This window comes from Oncorhynchus clarkii, chromosome 30 (genome assembly GCF_045791955.1).
Source record: "Oncorhynchus clarkii lewisi isolate Uvic-CL-2024 chromosome 30, UVic_Ocla_1.0, whole genome shotgun sequence".
In the NCBI taxonomy this organism is placed as follows: domain Eukaryota; kingdom Metazoa; phylum Chordata; class Actinopteri; order Salmoniformes; family Salmonidae; genus Oncorhynchus; species Oncorhynchus clarkii.
The window spans coordinates 35,331,184-35,355,219 of NC_092176.1; the positions used below are offsets into that span (position 1 = coordinate 35,331,184).

The window sequence follows — 24,036 nt, forward strand, 5'->3', positions numbered from 1 at the left end:
GCAACACAGCTGAACACACCATCCCCACTGTCAAACATGGTGGTGGCAGCATCATGGTTTGGGCCTGCTTTTCTTCAGCAGGGACAGGGAAGATGGTTAAAATTGATGGGAAGATGGATGGAGCCAAATACAGGACCATTCTGGAAGAAAACCTGATGGAGTCTGCAAAAGACCTGAGACTGGGACAGAGATTTGTCTTCCAACAAGACAATGATCCAAAACATAAAGCAAAATCTACAAAGGAATGGTTCAAAAATAAACATATCCAGGTGTTAGAATGGCCAAGTCAAAGTCCAGACCTGAATCCAATCGAGAATCTGTGGAAAGAACTGAAAACTGCTGTTCACAAATGCTCTCCATCCAACCTCACTGAGCTCGAGCTGTTTTGCAAGGAGGAATGGGAAAAAATGTCAGTCTCTTGATGTGCAAAACTGATAGAGACATACCCCAAGCGACTTACAGCTGTAATCGCAGCAAAAGGTGGCGCTACAAAGTATTAACTTAAGGGGGCTGAATAATTTTGCACGCCCAATTTTTCAGTTTTTGATTTGTTAAAAAAGTTTGAAATATCCAATAAATGTCGTTCCACTTCATGATTGTGTTCCACTTGTTGTTGATTCTTCACAAAAAAATACAGTTTTATATCTTTATGTTTGAAGCCTGAAATGTGGCAAAAGGTCGCAAAGTTCAAGGGGGCCGAATACTTTCGCAAGGCACTGTACTTCCAAAGTTGTGGCAAAATAGCTTAAGGACAACAAAGTCAAGGTATTGGAGTGGCCATCACAAAGCCCTGACCTCAATCCCATAGAAAAAGTGTGTGCGAGCAAGGAGGCCTGCAAACCGGACTCAGTTACACCAGCTCTGTCAGGAGGAATGGGCCTCTACTGGGCTTTTACTTGGATTAAATGTCAGGAATTGTGAAAAACTGAGTTTACATGTATTTTGCTAAGGTGTGTGTAAAGTTCAGACTTCAACTGTATAAACTATAAGTATATATGGGGGATTGGAAATAATGCAGATAATTACATTGATGGAAGCTACAATCTATCTGCAATGTCTACCCCCTGAAAACATTGTGATCATCACTGGCTGAAGGAGATGTATTTTCTTATATAGCTGTTTTATAATTCCGTCTGTCTAAAACAGACTGGCACAGATTTGGGTGTAAAGCCTGAGAGGCTTAGCTCATTGTGAGAGAGTCTGATTGCAGTGAGCCAACACCTTCCGTTTTCTTCTCATATCATTGGATAAATTCTAAATGAATCTGTATCTGTTCAAAGAGCCTGAGGCTATTGCTTACAGATGATAAATAGAAAAAAATAAAACAACTAGAAATTGAGATCCATTTGTACTATATACTGTACATGAAAACTCCTCACTCTGAAAACTGGGAAATCAATTTGTAGTGCCTTGTCTTCTTTCGTAGGTCACAACATGCAGTCAGTGTGCAAACACAATTCTATGTGCTATGTCTTTTCTCTGAAAGTCATATTTGCTCTTAAGGAAGGACAGAAGGAAGGAATGGTAATACCCTCTTAGAGCTATCCCCCTACTTTTTTCAATTTCCGCCTGAAGACATACCCAAATCTAACTGCCTGGAGCTCAGGCACAGAACCAAGGATATGCATATTCTTGGTACCATTTGAAAGAAAACACTCTAAAGTTTGTGTAAATGTGAATTGAGTGTAGGAGAATATAACACAATAGATCTGGTTTAGATAATACATTGAAAAAAAACATACGTTTTTTATTTTTATTGTTGTATCATCATCTTTAAAATGAACAAGATATAACAAACATTCAGATAGGATGATGGGGACAATTTCAGTGAAAAACATAAGAGGGCAACAGTACTTGTGCAAAGTTTCAGAATGATAACTTCCAAAATGAGTGTGCTACATGACATTTATCATGAAGTCACCCAGGTGTCCCACACAAGTATCCCAAATGTACCCAAGTGGCCAAATTGGTGAAGTTCTACATTTTGAATGGAATAACTATATACAAAATACCAAAATGGTATTCTAACACACACCCCCCCCCCCCCCCCCCAAAAAAAAAATGAGAAAAAAACATGAAAAAATATATACACATTTACAAAATAACACTTTCAATATTTGGAAGACCCTCAGTCCTCTACACAATATTATGCTGCTGATGCCAGGTGCCATAGCACATCCATGCCTGCAGAAATACATTTGGGCAGATGAACACCACTTGTGGCAGGAGCTTCAGTGGGGGGTGGACACCTTGGCACTGGGGGCTCCCATTCGGAGTCAGTGTTGAGTCTATATTGTTATTCCTCGAACTAAAGAGTGTTCTTCAAAGGGTTATCCTATGGGGAGAGTTGACTAACCTATTTTTTTCATCTTACATGTTCTCTGTTTGCTGGTTGAGAGAGGGACAGAGAGAAAGACAGAGAGACAGACAGCAAGACAATTATACAGACAGAAAGTCAGAGAGAAAGTGAGACAGAGGGACAGACATAGAGACAGAGATGTATTCCCGAAACTGCTAACAGTTTGAACAATCCTGTTGGCATCCACTCTACTGTAGGTGTCAAAAGATATTCAGAGTGTTAATTTAACACATGCTCAGTCTATCGGAGTTGAAACTCATCATCCAAACTAAATGATAGAATCTCGCTATTACCATTTTTCAGCAAGCTCTTGTAATTGAAACCAGTCGCAGCACTGAATGGGTTTCCTCTACTGTGCCAAGCCAAAGTGTGTGTGTGTGTGTGTGTGTGTGTGTGTGTGTGTGTGTGTGTGTGTGTGTGTGTGTGTGTGTGTGTGTGTGTGTGTGTGTGTGTGTGTGTGTGTGTGTGTGTGTGTGTGTGTGTGCGTGCGTGCGCAGGCGTGTGTGTGTGTGTGTGTGCGTGCGTGCGTGTATGTGTGCGTGCGTGCGTGCCCCTGTGAGGCTGTGCGTGCATATGTGACTCGAGATTCAATTAACTGTTCATCTCGTTTCTGTCCCAGCGAATTTCTGCATCAATAACCACGGTGGAGACGATCTCTCACAAGACCTGACCAGCGACACACAATCAGATGCTGTCATTCACACTTACGCATGCATTCTGTCATGGTCAGATTGGCCAACATGTAATTCATTTGGATTGTCTTACAGTACATTGATATACATCTCCTCAATCCTAAACAGCACAATATAGCAATAGTCAATCCATCAGAATCAACCGTGCAACCAAGTGCTGCTGTCTGTGTCATAGTATATACCGTTACTGGAGAGTGGGTTGACTGCCTTAGGCCTGCTTCCCTCTCTGTATCTGCACTCAAAACTATTGTGTTCCCTTGAAATACAATCTATAAATATATTCTATCAGATCCATAAACCTCAATCAGGTGACAGGGGGAGTGTTGGGGAGTGTTGCAGTGTATAAATCCAGCCAGACACAGTAAGACTGAATCCAACCCTACAATAGTAGATATCTGTCACAATGTAAGCATTTAGTCATTGAGGTGATTCATCCACTGGATTTCTATTCCAATACAGGGCGGAGGAGTGTTGTAATATGTATAGCTAGTAAGACAGCCAGCCACCACAACACTGAATGTAACCCTACAATGGGAAATGTCTGTCACAATATTTACATCAGTGAGATTCACTGTGACAGGGGGATAGTAGCAGTGTGTGATTCAATAGTAAACCAGACAGATCCCACAACAATAAATACAGCACTAAAATAAGCTTTCTGTCAAAAAGACAGATTTCTGACATAATACATGTGAGCATGTCTGTGTGTTGTAATGTGTATTACAGCCAGCCACCACAATACTGAATATAACCCCACAAAACTTAAAATAACCCCACAATACTGAATATAACCCCACGATACTGAATATAACGCCACAATACTGAATATGACCCCACAATACTGAATATGACCCCATAATACTGAATATGACCCCTGTCGTGTCTTTGGCATCATTAAAAGTGAAGACTCAAATCAATTCTCTGTAATTATTATTATGTGATTACACTCATCAGGTAAATGTAATTAACTAGGAAGTCGGGGCACCAAGGAAAATCATCAGATTACAAAGTTATAATTCTCCTAATATAACTCTTCAGATATTTTAATATCTGATCAATTAGTATTCTTATTAATGAATTATTATTTACCTCACATTAGCGTCATTCCAAACGTTGTGAATTGTTGGTTATCTGCACGAACCCAGCCTTTACTATGAATCATCCATACACCAATTGGCTAAATCAGTGATTTACTAACTAACTAAATAATCACAGAAATGCATAAACAAACAACACAGTAGATGTTGGTTACTAACACAGGACAGGGAAGATGCCCTAGTGGGCTAAGCCGATATGACGGCTTGGTGGACAAAGGGAAGTGGGTGTGGACTGAGAAAGAAATGGAAAAGACCAGAGGGATCACTACACACAGTACTACTATAATTATATTAATTGAAATGCTAATCCTTTGCACATGAACGCTCACTCACTCGGGAATAATTGCAATCAATATATATTCACATCCAGGTGTCATCGTGATCTCTGTTGGAATCTTCAGTCCGTCTGCTGGAGAGTCAGTTCATCCGCGTCTCTCTCTTTCTCTGCATCCCTGAAGTCTTTTGTGGTTAGAATGGATACTTCAGAGTACCATTCAGAAATGTTATCATAGAGTAGATGTTTCGGCGGTTGTCGGAAATAGCATCCCAGGTTTACATAATTTCTAGCTGCAAACTAGTAATTAGTATCTAAGATTTGCTCTTATTCTGTCGGGATCGATCAACCATTTCCAGCCGTGTAGCCAATGCTCCACGTGGAATGGTTAGGAATTCAATAATGATTCGCAATCACAGCTTACGCTGTGGGTTTGCTCAGTATTGGTACTCAAACCTGTGCCACCTCAGCTGACACCGAGGTATTAGTGGTCTGAAGAGGATTTCCTCAGGAGGGGTTTTTATTCGTGACAATAGGAAAGGACTGTTCCATGATACCAGATCATGTCTGTATTCACAGGGGTGGGCCAATGACTTTGTTAAACTTTAAAGGGAATACAATTCTCTAACATTAAAGGTTTAACATCACATTACATCATTTCACAAATGGTTTCATCTTTACTAATTCATTTTATGTCCACGGCCCAATACCACCTATTCACAAGTGGACATTTTGTTTCAAATTCTCATTTTGGGAAATTAGGAGTTGGCCATGTGAAATCCTTTGTTCTCTCTGTCACTCTTTCTGCTTGTCCAGGAGGAGAGAGTCTCCGCAACTAATTTACGACCAGAGATAACAGAACTTGGGTGTAGGAGAGAGCGGGAAGCCATGATCTATACCCAGAAGGAGCCACTCCATGACACCTCACAATATTGAATATAACCCCACACTACTGAAAATAACCCCACAATTCTGAATATAACCCCACAATACTGAATATTACAACACAATCCTGAATATAACCCCACAATCTTAAAAATAACCCCACAATACTGAATATGACCCCACAATACTGAATATGACCCCACAATACTGAATATAACTCCACAATACTGAGTGTAATACAACAATACTGAATATGACCCCACAATACTGAATATAACACCACAATACTGAATATAACCCCACAATACTGAATATAACACCACAATACTGAATATAACACCACAATACTGAATATAACACCACAATACTGAATATAACACCACAATACTGAATATAACACCACAGTTCTCAAAATGACATGGAAAATAATGAATATGAAACAAAATACTGAAAATTACTCCACAAAAGTCAATATTATACTACAATACTGAATAACCTCACAATTCTAATTATAACCCCAAGCACTGAATATAACCCCACACACAATACTGAATATTACCCCACACACAATACTGAATATTACCCCACAAAAGTGAACATGACCCCACAATACTGAACATAACTACACAATATTAAATATGACCCCGCAATACTGAATATAACACCACAATACGGAATAAAACCCCACAATGCCGAATATGAAAACACAACATAATATAACCCCACAGGACTGAATATGACCCCGCAATACTGAATATAACACGACAATACTGAATGTAACACCACAATACTGAATATGACACTACAATACGGAATGTAACACCACAATACTGAACATAACATCACTATACTGATTATAGCACCATAATACTGAATATAACTCCACAATACTCAATATAATCCTACAACACCGAGTATAACACCAATATCATGAATGTGACACCACAATACTGAATGCCACAACACAAACCTGAAAATAACACCACAATAATGACTATAACTCTAAAATACTGAATGTAACACCACAATACTGAATATAACACAGAAAATACTGAATTTAAGACAGTACTGAATATAAGACCACAATTATGAATATAACCACACAATACTGAACATAACACCACAATACTGAATATAACCCCACAATTCTAAATATAACACCGAAAATACTGAATAAAAGAAAAAGTATTGAATATAATACCACAATACTGAATATAACCCTGCAAAACTGAAAATGAACCCTGCAAAATTGAAAATTAGCCTCACAATACTAAATATAAACACACAATACTGCATTAAACTCCAAAATACTGAAATCTAACACCACCGTACTGAATTTAACCCCATAATACTGAATATAACACTCCATTACTGAATATAACCCCAGAATACTGAATTTAACCCCAAAATACTGAATACAACACCAAACAAACTTAATATAAGACCACAATACTAAATATAAACCCAAAATACTAAACATAAGCCCAAAGTACTGAATATATACCCAAAATACTGAATAAAACCAAACAGGACTGACTAACCCAACAAAACTAAATATATCCCCACAATAGTGAAAACATCACTATACAATATAATACCACAAAAATTAAAATTTACCCGCAATACTGAACATTAACCTCACAATACTAAATATAAACCCACAATACTGAATATAACCCCAAAATACTGAATATAACACCACCGTACTGAAAATAACACTACAATACTGAATATAACACCATAATACTGAATATAACCCCACAATACTGAATATAACACTGAAAATACTAAATATAAGACCACAATGCTAAAAATAAATACAAAATACAAAAAAAATCCCAAAACTGAAAATAACCCCAGAATACTGACTATTTCCACACAATACTGAAAATATCCAAACATGACTGAATAAAACCTAACAGTGCTGAACACAACCCCACAAAACTGAACATAACCACATTAACCTGAATATAACACTGAACATACTGAATATAAGACCACAATACTAAATATAAACCCAAAATACTGAATAGAACCCGAAAAAACTGAATATATCCACACAATACTGAATATAACCCTGGAACACATAATATGACCAGAACTGAAAATAACACCACAATCTTGAATATAACCCCAAAATACTGACTATAAGGATAAAATACCAAATATAACACAACAATACTGAATATAACCCAACAATACTGAATATAACACAGAAAATTATGAATATAAGGCAAAAGTACTGAATATAATAACGCAATACTGAATATAAGACCACAGCACTGAATATAACCACAAAATACTGAAAATAACCCCACAATACCAAATATAAACCCACAATACCAAAAGTAAAATACATTTAAAATGAAAAATACTGAATATAACCTCACAAAACTGAATATAACACCACACTACTGAATATAACCTCACAAAACTGAATACAACACCACAAATTTTTATTTGTTTTATTTTATTTCACCTTTATTTAACCAGGTAGGCTAGTTGAGAAGAAGTTCTCATTTACAACTGCGACCTGGCCAAGATAAAGCATAGCCGTGTGAACAGACAACACATAGTTACACATGGAGTAAACAATAAACAAGTCAATAACACAGTAGAAAAAAAAGAAAAAAAGAGAGTCTATATATATTGTGTGCAAAAGGCATGAGGCGGTAGGTGAATAATTACAATTTAGCAGATTAACACTGGAGTGATAAATGATCAGATGGTCATGTACAGGAAGAGATACTGGTGTGCAAAAGAGCAGAAAAGTAAATAAATATAAACAGTATGGGGATGAGGTAGGTAAATCGGGTGGGCTATTTACCGATAGACTATGTACTGCTGCAGCGATCGGTTAGCTGCTCAGATAGCAGATGTTTGAAGTTGGTGAGCGAGATAAAAGTCTCCAACTTCAGCGATTTTTGCAAATCGTTCCAGTCACAGGCAGCAGAGAACTGGAATGAAAGGCGGCCAAATGAGGTGTTGGCTTTAGGGATGATCAGTGAGATACACCTGGTGTTGCCATCGTGACCAGTGAACTGAGATAAGGCGGAGCTTTACCTAGCATGGACTTGTAGATGACCTGGAGCCAGTGGGTCTGGCGACGAATATGTAACGAGGGCCAGTCGACTAGAGCATACAGGTCGCAGTGGTGGGTGGTATAAGGTGCTTTAGTAACAAAACGGATGGCACTGTGATAAACTGCATCCAGTTTGCTGAGTAGAGTATTGGAAGCTATTTTGTAGATGACATCGCCGAAGTCGAGGATTGGTAGGATAGTCAGTTTTACTAGGGTAAGTTTGGCGGCGTGAGTGAAGGAGGCTTTGTTGCGGAATAGAAAGCCGACTCTAGATTTGATTTTAGATTGGAGATGTTTGATATGAGTCTGGAAGGAGAGTTTACAGTCTAGCCAGACACCTAGGTACTTTGTGCAGACCTCACTATCCTCTGGAGAGCCTTACGGTTGTGGGCGGAGCAGTTGCCGTACCAGGCGGTGAGACAGCCCGAAAGGACACTCTCGATTGTGCATCTGTAGAAGTTTGTGAGTGCTTTTGGTGACAAGCCAAATTTCTTCAGCCTCCTGAGGTTGAAGAAGCACTGCTGCGCCTTCTTCACAACGCTGTCTGTGTGGATGGACCAATTTGGTTTGTCCGTGATGTGTACGCCGAGGAACTTAAAACTTACTACCTTCTCCACTACTGTCCTTTCGATGTGGATAGGGGGGTGCTCACTCTGCTGTTTCCTGAAGTCCACAATCATCTCCTTTGTTTTGTTGACGATGATTGTGAGGTTATTTTCCTGACACCACACTCCGAAGGCCCTCACCTCCTCCTTGTAGGCCGTCTCGTCGTTGTTGGTAATTAAGCCTACCACTGTAGTGTCGTCCGCACACTTGATGATTGAGTTGGAGGCGTGCATGGCCACGCAGTCGTGGGTGAACAGGGAGTACAGGAGAGGGCTCAGAACGCACCCTTGTGGGGCCCCAGTGTTGAGGATAAGCGGGGTGTAGATGTTGTTACCTACCCTCACCACCTGGGGGCGGCCCGTCAGGAAGTCCAGTACCTAGTTGCACAGGGCGGGGTCGAGACCCAGGGTCTCGAGCTTGATGACGAGTTTGGAGGGTACTATGGTGTTAAATGCTGAGCTGCAGTCAATGAACAGCATTCTCACATAGGTATTCCTCTTGTCCAGATGGGTTAGGGCAGTGTGCAGTGTGGTTGCGATTGCATCGTCTGTGGACCTATTGGGGCGGTAAGCAAATTGGAGTGGGTCTAGGGTGTCAGGTAGGGTGGAGGTGATATGGTCCTTGACTAGTACCTCAAAGCACTTCATGATGACGGAAGTGAGTGCTACGGGGCGATAGTCATTTAGCTCAGTTACCTTAGCGTTCTTGGGAACGGAAATAATGGTGGGCCTCTTGAAGCATGTGGGAACAGCAAGTTGGGAAAAGGATTGATTGAATATGTCCATAAACACACCAGCCAGCTGGTCTGCGCATGCTCTGAGGACGCTTCTGGGGATGCCGTCTGAGCCTGCAGCCTTGCGAGGGTTATAACGTTTAAATGTTATACTCACGTCGGCTGCAGTGAAGGAGAGTCCGCAGGTTTTGGTAGCAGGAAGTGTCAGTGGCACTGTATTGTCCTCAAAGCCAGCAAAGAAGTTATTTAGTCTGTATGGGAGCAAGACATCCTGGTCCACGACGGTGCTGGTTTTCTTTTTGTAATCCGTGATTGACTGTAAACCCTGCCACATACCTCTTGTGTCTGAGCAGTTGAATTGCAACTCTACTTAATCTCTATACTGACGTTTAGCTTGTCTGATTGCCTTGCGGAGGGAATAGCTACACTGTTTGTATTCGGTCATGTTTCCGGTCACCTTGCCCTGGTTAAAGCAGTGGTTCGCGCTTTCAGTTTCGCGCGAATGCTGCCATCAATCCACGGTTTCTGGTTTGGGAATGTTTTAATCGTTGCTGTGGGTATAACATCGCCGATGCACTTTCTAATGAACTCGCTCACGAATCAGCGTATTCGTCAATGTTCTTGTTGGACGCAATGCGGAACATATCCCAATCCACGTGATCGAAGCAGTCTTGAAGCGTGGAATCAGATAGGTCGGACCAGCGTTGAACAGACTTGAGCGCTGGAGCTTCTTGTTTTAGTTTCTGTCTGTAGGCTGGAAGCAACAAAATGGAGTCGTGGTCAGCTTTGATTTTAATCGAAGAGAATTCCCTTGGTAGACAATCAGGTCGACATTTGATTGTGAGGAATTCTAAATCAGGTGAACAGAAGGTCTTGAGTTCCTGAATGTTGTTATGATCACACTACGTCTCGTTAATCATAAGGCATACCCCCCCGACCCCTCTTCTTACCAGAAAGATGCTTGTTTCTGTCGGTGCGATGCGCGAAGAAACCAGCTGGCTGCACTGACTCCGATAGCGTCTCTCGAGTGAGCCCTGTTTCCGTGAAGCAAAGAACGTTACAGTCTCTGATGTCTCTCTAGAATGCTACCCTTGCTCGGATTTCATCAACCTTGTTGTCAAGAGACTGGACATTGGCGAATAGTATGAAGACCGCTTCGTTTGCCCCTTTTACAGCGACGCTGTTTTGGTTCGCCGGCTGGGATCCGATCCATTGTCCTGGGTTGAAGGCAAAACACAGGATCCGCTTCGGGAAAGTCATATTCCTGGTCGTAATGATGGTGAGTTGACATTGCTCTTATATTCAGTAGTTCCTCTCGACTGTATGTAATGAAACCCAAGATTACCTGGGGTACCACTGTAAAAAATAACACGTAAAAAAACGAAATACTGCATAGTTTCCTAGGAACGCGAAGCGAGGCGGCCTTCTCTGTCGGCGCCGGAGTATGGTATACTGAATGTACCCAACAATCCTGAATATAACACCACAATACTGAATATAACACTGCAATACTGAAAACCACAATACTGAATATAACACCAAAAATGTAATATGACCCCGCAAAACTGAATATAACACCATAATAATGAATATAACCCCACAATACTGAATCTAACACCAGAATACTGAATATAAGACCACAGTACTGAATATTACCCCACAATACTGAATATAACCCCACAATGGGATATGTTTGTCACAGTGTCAGCGTTTTCTCATTTAGATTATTTCTCCACAGGGTTTTTTCTGTAATGGAGCTTTTGTGTCTGCCACAGGCTTACATCTCATTTGCTGTTCATATAGATGCTGATAATCTTGCAATAGGGAAACATGCTTGCGTGAGGATCAATACATACAAACATTAACAACGGTGATCTCTAACCCTTATCTGGGAGAGTTAGAGGGAGCAACACCTTCATACTAGAATGTTACTGATGGTCAGTCACTGACTGGCAAGTCCACCATGAGACAATTACAACATACAGGTGTGCTCTCCTTAAAATTACCTTACATTAGAAATAAATCCCAAATAAATGATCAGTGATGAGCTAAAACAAAATTGAATCTCAATCTTATCTGGGCAAATGGTGGATAGGCTTGAAGAACTGTCTTTAAAAGATCATCTGTGGACATCCCACGCCTCTCACAAATCCCCTTTCACCTGCAAACACAACATGTTTATACTACACACAATTGGCCCACTAATTGACGATCAAATAAATTGATTAATTGATAACTTCATAACAAGATCAACTATAAAGTTGGGGTAGCGAAGTAACAAATTATCTGTGAGTGACAATCTACAGTGGGTGGACGCTATTCCAAACGGAGTCGCACCTAGTCAACATGGTGAGGCAAGGGACTGATTCAAATGCGAACTCCCTGAGCGGCGCTGTCCGTGGTGCTGAATCTACTTGCACTGATGGCGACAGTCTAAAAGAACTCACCGCTCTCTTGCCATTACTTTGACTCAAGACCTCGCTTCACCAAGTATGAATTGATAATGAAACGATTATGTGAGATGAAAGGCTACAGCATAGCTGCGAGCTGGCAACGGAACCAGACCTGGGAACAGAACCAGAGCTGGGAACAGAACATGTAAACTCTCCTCCTCACCTTCCACCTCGTCCTCGGGCAGGTTGACCGGGGCTCGGTAGGCGAGCATGTCTGGGATGGTGCAGATGCCCCGGTACATCAAATTGGAGGTGATTGGATGCATGATAGGCATGGCTGCGGTGACGGTCTGGGGCTGCCACCTGTGCCCTGATCTTCATATAAGGGGTAGTTCAAGAGAGTCACTCACAACTTTTCTCCAGTTTCAAACAGGGTGCGGAGGATCAAGTCCATGAATAGAAAGGAACAGATGTGGTCCCAGATTCGAGAGGCAGGAGAGAAGAGAGGATCTGTGGTAGCCTATCTCCCGTTCCTTGGTGAATGAACATGAAGAAGACTAGTGGATTATTGTTTTTATATATAAATATAAACTTGACGTTGTCACTGTATCTCCTTTTTATTTTTCTGGATACTTGACAGTTATTTGTTAAACAAAATGCGACTTAAATCTAGCCTGGGTTGAGGAAATTAATTGACAATCATCGAGTTGAATTAATTGCCTAAATTGTCACACTTATACAGGCTATTTGCTGAACAAGACTAAACACATCACGGTGGCTCCATCTGCAGAGACACGCCGCCAGTGAGATGTCAGTGCAGATGAAAAGGAACAGCGGTTTCTCTCACTGGATTAGAAAACAAAGAGATAAAATCCAAAAACAATGAGATCATTCAAAGATGCTTAATCCGTTGTTTTAGTCCAGTCATTAGTGCAGAGGCAGAATATTCGTTCATCCACTTGTTGGATCTTTTGGATGCGAGTTATTTTCTTGGTAGGCACGGTGTCCTTTTACCTTTCCATTGAGCTTTTAGTGATAAAATCCAGGTGAGAAACACAAAATAAATACGGACAGCGTAGAAATCAAAAGTACAAATGTACTTTCACTCAAACACAATAAATGTAAAGTCACCGAATCCTTAGAACATTCACTGAAAATAGCCTATGCATTCAGCGCGTGGGCACACTCGCTCGCTCTTATTTGGTCATTGGAACGGGGGCGGCTTTCCATCTCCAATTCACTCTTCGCTCCACAGGTGAGGGGACGACGCTCTGTGTGGATTTTGTGAACTGCAACCCTGGCTCCTGTGTATAGTCAGCTATCTCTCTCCCACAGGAACACACACACACATTCCGTACCCTGACTCCAGTGTGTGTGGCTCTCTCGCACTGCGTGAATTCTGTATTCCACACAGCGCACGCACTAAATCCCGGTCTTGCTTGCCGTAGTGACACACGTGCTCCCCGGGTACCAAACAAACCATGAGAGCTGTGATTAATGACCACGAGCCACATTGTAGGATACAGATGATTTCTACCCTAGCATCTCTCCTAATGGAAATTAATATATTTTAATCTTAAGCCTTAAATGACATACTCTAGATGTTATACACTGAACAGCCAGGTGTGACATTGTGTCTGTTGACCAGAAACCATCGAAGGTGAAGCCAGTAAATGAGTAGAATTGAAATCATGCTAGTGGCTGTCATAATGCAGTAACAGTAAGTAACACACGTTTCTCATTAAGTTGATAAGGATGAAAAATGTTTCTGTTTTTTTCAGATAGCGGTTCTTTACTGGCCTGTTGTTGTGTGGTTAATAAACTGCTTAGTGTTTTAAAAGATAAGTCACACACCCTTCCTTCCCAAGAGTGGCTGCCGAGGCAGATATATTTGCATAAGAATGGACAAGGGCATATACAGTAGGTTAATTTGCTTTTGAAAACCTTCACAATTTTGCATCATTAGCCCTTATCAACACTGCTGTGTGTGTGTTGCGCTTCGGGGGTAGTGGTACTCGCTAAGAAAGAAACGTGATGCCCATAACACTAGCAAGGCAGAGGTCCTGGTTTCTATTCTTGGTGTAGCCTGAATTAAGAGGAAGTGGTTCTCGCTTAACAAGCAGCATGACATCCTTTTCACATGAGTGTGTCTCTCTCACCCTTTCTCCCTTTCCCTCTCTCTCTCTCTCTGATGCACCAAAAATTCTTCCTGACTGGATATGATAACATTGTTTGATCACACTGTGGTTGAAGCTATGTTGACGACTGTGGAGGACAAGGTTGGGTCAATTCCATCTAAACTGAGGAATCAAATTTCCAGTCCTGAATTGTATTCCAACATGGCTGCAATCCTTGTGTTGTTGAGTCATGTTTAATTCTTAGAATTGAAAAGTAATGACATTACATCAAACAAATCATGAGTATACTGTTAAGAGTAAACACACACACACACACACACACACACACACACACACTACCGTTCAAAAGTTTAGGGTGACTTAGAAATGTAATTGTTTTTGAAAGAAAGGTAAATTTATTGTTAATTAAATTAACATAAAATTAATCATAAATACAGTGTAGACATTGTTAATAATGTTGTAAATTACTATTGTAGCTGGAAACGGGAGATGTTTTTGTGGAGTATCTACTTAGGCCTACAGAGGCCCATTATCACCATCACTCCTGTGTTCTAAAGGCACGTTGTGTTAGCAAATCCAAGTTTATCCTTTTAAATGGCTATTTGATCATTAGAAAACCCTTTTGCAATTATGTTAGCACAGCTGAAAACTGTTGTTCTGATTAAAGAAGCAATATAACTGGCCTTCTTTAGACTAGCTGAGTATCTGGAGCATCAGCATTTGTGAGTTCGATTACAGGCTCAAAATGGCCAGAAACAAATAACTTTCTTCTGAAACTCGTCAGTCTATTCTTGTTCTGAAAAATTAAGGCTATTCCATGCGAGAAATTTCAAAGAAACTGAAGATCTTGTACAACGCTGTGTACTACTCCCTTCACAGAACAGCACAAACTGGCCCTAACCAGAATAAAAAGAGGAGTGGGAGGCCCCGGTGCACAACTGAGCAAGAGGACAAGTACATTATAGTGTCTAGTTTGAGAAATAGACGCCTCACACATCCTCAACTGGCAGCTTCATTAAATGGTACCCGCAAAACACCAGTCTCAATGTCAACAGTTGGCTTTTTCTTTGCAACTCTGCCTAGAAGGCCAGCATCCCAGAGTCGCCACTTCCTTGTTGACGTTGAGACTGGTGTTTTGCGGGTACCATGTAATGAAGCTGCCAGTTGAGGATTTGTGAGGCGTCTGTTTCTAAAACTAGACACTATAATGTACTTGTCCTCTTGCCCAGTTGTGCACCGGGACCTCCCACTCCTCTTTCTATTCTGGTTAGGGCCAGTTTGCGCTGTTCTGTGAAGGGAGTAGTACACAGTGTTGTATAAGATCTTCAGTTTCTTTGAAATTTCTCACATGGAATAACCTTAATTTCTCAGAACAAGAATAGACTGACGAGTTTCAGAAGAAAGTCCTTTGTTTCTGGCCATTTTGGGCCTGTAATTAAACCCACAAATGCAGATGCTTCAGATACTCAACTAGTCCAAAGAAGACCAGTTTTATTGCTTCTTTAATCAGAACAACAGTTTTCAGATGTGCTAACATTATTACAAAAGGGTTTTCTATGATCAATTAGCCTTTTAAAATGATATAATAGGATTAGCTAACACAACGTGTTATTGGAACACAGGAGTGATGGTTGCTGACAATGGGCCTGACAATGGGCCTATGTAGTACGCCTATGTAGATATTCCACAAAAAAATCTGCGTTTTTCCAGCTTCAATAGTAATTTACAAAATTATTAACAATGTCTACACTGTATTTATGATCAATTTAATGTTATTTTAATGGACAAAATGAGCTTTTCTTTCAAAAACAATGACATTTCTAGTGACCCCAAACTTTTGAACGGTGGTGTACATACAGTGCCTTGCGAAAGTATTCGGCCCCCTTGAACTTTGCGACCTTTTGCCACATTTCAGGCTTCAAACATAAAGATATAAAACTGTAATCAACAACAAGTGGGACACAATCATGAAGTGGAACGCCATTTATTGGATATTTCAAACTTCTTTAACAAATCAAAAACTGAAAAATTGAGCGTGCAAAATTATTCAGCCCCTTTACTTTCAGTGCAGCAAACTCTCTCCAGAAGTTCAGTGAGGATCTCTGAATGATCCAATGTTGACCTAAATGACTAATGATGATAAATACAATCCACCTGTGTGTAATCAAGTCTCCGTATAAATGCACCTGCACTGTGATAGTCTCAGAGGTCCGTTAAAAGCGCAGAGAGCATCATGAAGAACAGGGAACACACCAGGCAGGTCCGAAATACTGTTGTGATACTGAAGTTTAAAGCCGGATTTGGATACAAAAGATTTCCCAAGCTTTAAACATCCCAAGGAGCACTGTGCAAGCGATAATATTGAAATGGAAGGAGTATCAGACCACTGCAAATCTACCAAGACCTGGCCGTCCCTCTAAACTTTCAGCTCATACAAGGAGAAGACTGATCAGAGATGCAGCCAAGAGGCCCATGATCACTCTGGATGAACTGCAGAGATCTACAGCTGAGGTGGGAGACTCTGTCCATAGGACAACAATTTGTCGTATATTGCACAAATCTGGCCTTTATGGAAGAGTGGCAAGAAGAAAGCCATTTCTTAAAGATATCCATAAAAAGTGTCGTTTAAAGTTTGCCACAAGCCACCTGGGAGACACACCAAACATGTGGAAGAAGGTGCTCTGGTCAGATGAAACCAAAATTGAACTTTTTGGCAACAATGCAAAATGTTATGTTTGGCGTAAAAGCAACACAGCTCATCACCCTGAACACACCATCCCCACTGTCAAACATGGTGGTGGCAGCATCATGGTTTGGGCCTGCTTTTCTTCAGCAGGGACAGGGAAGATGGTTAAAATTGATGGGAAGATGGATGGAGCCAAATACAGGACCATTCTGGAAGAAAACCTGATGGAGTCTGCAAAAGACCTGAGACTGGGACGGAGATTTGTCTTCCAACAAGACAATATCCAAAACATAAAGCAAAATCTACAATGGAATGGTTCAAAAATAAACATATCCAGGTGTTAGAATGGCCAAGTCAAAGTCCAGACCTGAATCCAATCGAGAATCTGTGGAAAGAACTGAAAACTGCTGTTCACAAATGCTCTCCATCCAACCTCACTGAGCTCGAGCTGTTTTGCAAGGAGGAATGGGAAAAAATGTCAGTCTCTCAATGTGCAAAACTGATAGAGACATACCCCAAGCGACTTACAGCTGTAATCGCAGCAAAAGGTGGCGCTACAAAGTATTAACTTAAGGGGGCTGAATAATTTTGCACGCCCAATTTTTCAGTTTTTGATTTGTTAAAAAAGTTTGAAATATCCAATAAATGTCGTTCCACTTCATGATTGTGTCCCACTTGTTGTTGATTCTTCACAAAAAAATACAGTTTTATATCTTTATGTTTGAAGCCTGAAATGTGGCAAAAGGTCGCAAAGTTCAAGGGGGCCGAATACTTTCGCAAGGCACTGTATACCTGTGAGACACACATGACATCCTGTGGACCTCAATTGTATTAATCCTTCCTCTGATCTCTCTCTCTCTCTTGCTCTCCCTCTCTCTGTTCCTCTGATCTCTCTCTCTCCTTTGCTCTCCCTCAATATCTCGCTTTCTCCCCTCTCTCTATGTCTCTCTCTCTTTCTCTGTTCTTGCTCTTTCTCTCTCTGTCTTTCTCTCTCTTTCTTTTCCTGCCTCTATTCCACCCTCCATACATCCCATCCCTGTGTTAAATCAAAATGCTGAGTAAAAACAACTCTCCACGTGATCGTTTGTTTCAACCAAGCATGGTCTGTGACTAACAATACCCTTCTCAGAAGAAACATTGAAAGCTTCTTTGGCATCTCCAAAATGATTCTCTGCAGCTACCACTTCCTCCTTATTGTCTAAAGGAGAAAACCCATTGCACCGAGTGACGGTTTGCCGGTTCGTCTGCCATTTCTTCACCGTTCATTTGGCACTGTGTGTTTTAGGGACCAAAACACACCGTCACTCTGTTCAGAGATGCTAAGTAATCTTGGCCGGTAAATGCTACCGACCGGTGTGTCTGTGCCTTAACAGCACAAACCTGGACTCTCACACTTTTATGTTCATAAAGCAGCCTACCTAAAGTCCACTCAATGGGGAGGCACTGAGAAGGTCAGACTGCTTTGTGCTTCCAAAAGATACTCAATAGCCCTGACGTTTAGAACCTGATGCAGTCAGGGCCTTCCTTTGTAACTGCAGGTATATAATGATTTCCCTTTCCTGTGCAAGAGTATGTATCCTACTGTTTCTCTCTGGTTCACCTCAATGTTAGTGGTTTAGTGTGTCTGTCTGTCTGTCTCACTTTCTGTCTCAGCGCTAGCACTAGATGGCAGTGTTCCTACCATTACTGCCCACACAACACTCACTGCTTAAGCCCTCTCAATTTACTGAATTCCAAATTGACAAATATACTTCGTACCCCTAAGGCAGTTGTGTAGATGCGAGAAACAGTTAGGGGGAAGAGGATAGATTTGGAATTCAGTGTATGTTGTCTGGTAGATGTTCCCCATAAAAACATGTTTTTCTGACCCTGTATCAGTTCTTAGGAACAACTTCTTCCCACTCTGTGTCCATGAGTTATGAGGTAGTGTAGCATAGAGACAAGGCATGCCTGGGCTGGGCTTGGAAGAACTAGAAGCCAAGAGATCACATAGCATGGAACTAATGGGCTAGGGGAGCTGGGGTAGGTATTTAAGTTAGGGGAGCTGGGGTAGAGTATTTGAGTTAGGGGAGCTGGGGAAGAGTATTTGAGTTAGGGGAGCTGGGGTAGGTATTTGAGTTAGGGGAGCTGGGGTAGAGTATTTGAGTTAGGGGAGCTGGGGTAGAGTATTTGAGTTAGGGGAGCTGGGGTAGGTATTTGAGTTAGGGGAGCTGGGGTAGGGTATTTGAGTTAGGGGAACTAGGATAAAGTATTTGAGTTAGGGGAGCTTGGGTGGAGTATTTGAGTTAGGAGAGCTTGGGTAGGGTATTTGAGTTAGGGGAGCTAGGGTCGGGTATTTGAGTTAGGGGAGCTGGGGTAGAGTAACTCAGTTAGTGGAGCTTGGGTAGGGTAGTTGAATTAAAGGAGCTGGGGTAGGGTAGTTGAGTTAGGAGAGCTGGGGTAGGGTATTTGAGTTAGGGGAGCTGGGTAGGGTAGTTGAATTAGGGGAGCTGGGTAGGGTCTTTGAGTTAGGGGAGCTGGGTAGGGTATTTGAGTTAGGGGAGCTGGGTAGGGTAGTTGAGTTAGGAGAGCTGGGTAGGGTAGTTGAGTTAGGAGAGCTGGGTAGGGTATTTAAGTTAGGGGAGCTGGGTAGGGTATTTGAGTTAGGGGAGCTTGGGTAGGGTAGTTGAGTTAAGGGAGCTGGGGTAGAGTAGCTAAGTTAGGGGAGCTGGGGTAGGGTATTTGAGTTAGGGGAGCTGGGTAGGGTATTTGAGTTAGGGGAGCTGGGTAGGGTATTTGAGTTAGGGGAGCTGGGTAGGGTATTTGAGTTAGGGGAGCTGGGGTAGGTTATTTGAGTTAGGGGAGCTGGGGTAAGGTATTTGAGTTATGGGGAGATGGATGGGGTAGTTGAGTTAAGGGAGCTGGGTAGGGTATTTGAGTTAGGGGAGCTGGGGTAGGGTATTTGAGTTAGGGGAGCTGGGGTAGGGTATTTGAGTTAGGGGAGCTGGGTAGGGTAGTTGAGTTAAGGGAGCTGGGTAGGGTATTTGAGTTAGGGGAGCTGGGTAGGGTAGTTAATAACTTGGGGGTGCATAACGGGGGGCTCCGGTGATGCCCATCAGGTCTCTGATGACAGCTTGGCATTGCAGATTTAAACTTACTCACACAGAGCCTAGCTCCTCAGCTGCCTGGCAGTTATTCCCCAAAGACAGGAGGCTCGCAGGAGGCTGATAGCCTTTTCCTTAGACTATTTTTCTCTATCGCACCATCTCTTTAGAGAAGAGGAAGAATTGACAAGTCTGTAACAAGGACCAAGTGGAGGAGAGAGGCAGAGCTTTTTGGGAAGAAGCCTGATTGCATTGTTCCATATGAAAGAGAGGGGAGAGATAAATAAGTAGGAAAGACAGAGAATGGGAGGAGGGGAGAGATAGAGAGGAGATTGAACATTTGAGAAAAAATAATTAGATCCAAATACATTTTATAACACAGAATGCAATAATAATCTCAAATCCTTCAAAGTACACTAACCAGATTTAGTTTTAAATTCGCAAATTGACATCAGCAGTTGGAGCTTTAAAGAAAAAATGAATACAGCAGAAACACAGGCAGGCTGACGTAAAACTACAATCCCAAAGTAAAATTATAGGAACATTGTGTATGTAATTTCAGAACACTCTATTGAAAGACATCCAGATTGTACTACCATGTCCATCCGTCCCCCCAGAACCCAGTTAGGGATGAGCAAGTCTGTTCGTCTGTCTGGGGGGCTAGTACCCTTCACTTTCTTTCATATTTGCCCCTGAACCAATCATCCTCTCCATTCAGACCGCATTTCTCGCTTGCTGCAGAGAGAGCCGCAGAGCAGCCAGGAAACTACAGTACTTGGGAGTGAATAATGGCCCACATTGCAGCTTATTCAGCTGCAGCCGGATTAGGGCTACGTCCCAAATAACACCCCTTTTCCTATGGCACATGGCACTCTGGTCAAAAGTAGTGCACTATATACGAAACAGGGTGCTATTTGGAAGATTTAAACTGCAGACTGGAGCCACAGGGACCTGCAGGCTGAAGGATAAGAAAGCAGGAGAGAGAGGGGAAAGGGCTATTTTTCTGAATTTGGGACTGAGGAACACAGACTTTATGGTCATTTGGATAAAAGCACAACACACTAATGCATCTTTATTACCGGCTAGCCACTTTCTTTCTATGGGATCCATTTAGATTTTTTTTTATTGATGCACTGAATGTTTGTGTAAGCAGTAAGCATTGATGTTGTGCAACATTCACTACAATACAGGATCAGACAGAGCTTTGTTCCAATTGGATTTCCCCTCCATGTCCCATTTCAAACGTTCCCATTTGGTAAGCATTGGCACCGCTAGCCTTGTTTCAAATCCTCTTTTGCTGACTCTCATACTGCTCGTCTGTGCACACTCACTGAAACACACAGCAGACCCACTTGGTCCATCACATCATTTTGACGTGGAAAATGTGACAATATTTGGTAGATACGTAGATTCATGATATTTCAACCACTCAAAAAGACAGTCCCAATGTGTTATCGCTATGCTTTCAACCATCTAAAAGGACAACAAATTCCAATGGAAAATCCAATGTTTGATTTTTGACTTAGTTGTCACCTAAATGCTCTTTCCACAATTTAAAAGCACACCAAAGTTTAAATTGGCAATAAAATGTTCGATGTGTTGTTTATTTATACAACAATTTAAAGTGTTCTCAGTCTGCTTCATCTAATAGCACAACCAAATGACCTGTACTGCAGTTAATTGAGATTACAATAAAGTACATGGTGCAAGTGATCAATCCTGTTTGAGATTCTATGCAGATTATCATAGCAATTTGGAAGATTTCTACAGACCTGCAACTCTGAACATAAGCGCTTTCTATGATTACATAAGAAAACCCTGGTTACAACCCTGGATAGGAGATGGATGGGATAGCTGTAGATAGATCAACTCTCCAGTAGGAGGTGCTGCCAGGCCTATAGTTTTTTTCTGTTAGTGGACATAACGTTGAAAATCTGACATTGTTACAAAGGTACAAATTCCACATATTTTACACAAGGTTTGTCTATGTTGCAAATATGTTACCATGATGACATAAAGTGGTAAAATGTTACCTAAAAACAGCAGTTTACGTTAATAATTGCAAAAACAAATCCAATGTATTTTTCACGTAGATTCCACATCACAATGCATTGACAAATTTCATTGAAACAACGTTGATTTAAGCAGTTTGTGCCCAGTGGGGAGCTGCCAAGAGGAGTAGAGCCAGACTAAACCCTTCTCTCTAAATTCCGCAGTGTCATAAATACACTAAACAGAAAGGGTTTTTTTTTTGATGAAAAAGTTTCCAACTCTTTGAGAGGCCTTTTTTCTTTGGCTTTCTCTTGGGCATTGTGTTCATCTCCAATCATTCCTCCCCTCTTTCCTCTGTTCTCCCTCCCCTCTCCCTTCTCTTATCTCTCCCCTCTCCCTCCCCTCTCCCCTCTCTCTCTCCTCCCTCTCTCTCACTCTCCTTCCTTCCTCCCTCACTCTCTCCTCCCTCTCTCCCCTCTCCCTCCCCTCCCCTCTCCATCCCCTCTCCCCTCTCGTCTTTCTCCCCGCTTCATCTCCTCTCTGATCTCTCCCCTCTCCGTCCCCTCTCTCCTCTACGCTCTCTTCTCTTTTCTCTCTTGTCTCACCTCTCCCCCTGTCCCCCTTTTCCTCTCTGAGAAGGACAGACCATGCTGAGATTTTTAGAGGACAACACCCCAGCTCCTGTTTTTGAAGTGTTGCTCGGTTATTTGACGAACTTCTGCTGTGAGGAGGTAGGGGGTAGGAGCTAGGGGAGAAAGGTAGGCGGAGGAAGGGAGGAATAGACTTGGATGTGCGGAAGTGGAAAATAAGAACACAACTCCTGGTGACAAACGGATGAGACAGCTCAGGCTCCCCCGGTGCCACGCTGTTGATCCGATGCCTCTAAATAAACCAAGGCTTTGCAGGAGTTCTGAAACGCTTTGAAGATATCTGAGGAAATCTTGGGAGTGGTAGAGAGCTCCTTGTGGCGTTGTGCACATTTGCATAGACAGAGTGGTGTATGTGTTTGCAGCTTTTTGTCAGCATGAGTGGGTAAGGTAATGTATAATGGTATGATATAATTAATGTTGTTTTTCCTCAAAGACCCTCATATTCTCTGCAGTCAATCAGTCAATCAAATGTATTTATAAAGCCCTGTTTACATCAGCAGATGTCACAAAGTGACAGAAACCCAACCTAAAACCCCAAACAGCAAGAAATGCAGATGTAGAAGCACGGTGGCTAGGAAAAACTCCCTAGAAAGGCAGGATCCTAGGAAGAAACCTAGAGAGGAACCAGGCTGTGAGGGGAGGCCAGTCCTCTAATGGCTGTGCTACAGGTCAGTACCTCAGGAGTAAATGTCAGTTGGCTTTTCATAGCTGAGCATTCAGAGGTTGAGACAGCAGGTTCAGTAGAGAGAGAGTCGAAAACAGCAGGTCCGGGACAGGGTAGAACGTCTGGTGAACAGGTCTGGGTTCCCTAGCCACAGGGAGAACAGTTGAAACTGGAGCAGCAGCACGACCAGGTGGACTGGGGACAGCCAAGAGTCATCACGCCAGGTCGTCCAGAGGCATGATCCTAGGGCTCAGGTTCTCCGGGAGGAGAGGGAGAGAGAGAGAATTAGAGGGAGTATCCTTAAATTCACACAGGACACCAGATAAGATAGGAGAATTACACCAGATATAACAGATTGACCCTAGCCCCTTGGCACATAGACTATTACAGCATAGATCCTGGAGACTGAACAGGGGTGGGTCAGGGGACGGACACTGTGGCCCTGTCCGACGATACCCCCAGACAGGGCCAACCATATTTATGTAATATCACTAGCCACTTTAAACTATGCCACTTTCATGTTTACATACCCTATATTACTCATCTCATATGTATATACTGTACTCGATACCATCTACTGCATCTTGCCTATGCCATTCTGTACCATCACCCATTCATATATCTGTATGTACATATTCTTTATCCCTTTGCACTTGTGTGTATAAGGTAGCAGTTGTGGAATTGTTAGGTTAGATTACTCGT

At 41.9% G+C, this 24,036-nt stretch overlaps 1 protein-coding gene across 1 annotated transcript in view; it reads right to left on the reverse strand.

Annotated features, from left to right (window-relative positions):
* The window catches only part of LOC139389915 (calcium-binding protein 7), a 50,663-nt gene extending 38,207 nt beyond the window's left edge, over nt 1–12,456 (reverse strand). Inside the window, exon 1 of the mRNA XM_071136947.1 lies at nt 12,345–12,456. Within this exon, the coding sequence (XP_070993048.1) occupies nt 12,345–12,456 (112 nt within the window). The remainder of the gene's footprint in view (nt 1–12,344) is intronic.
* Nucleotides 12,457–24,036: the final 11,580 nt, after the last annotated feature.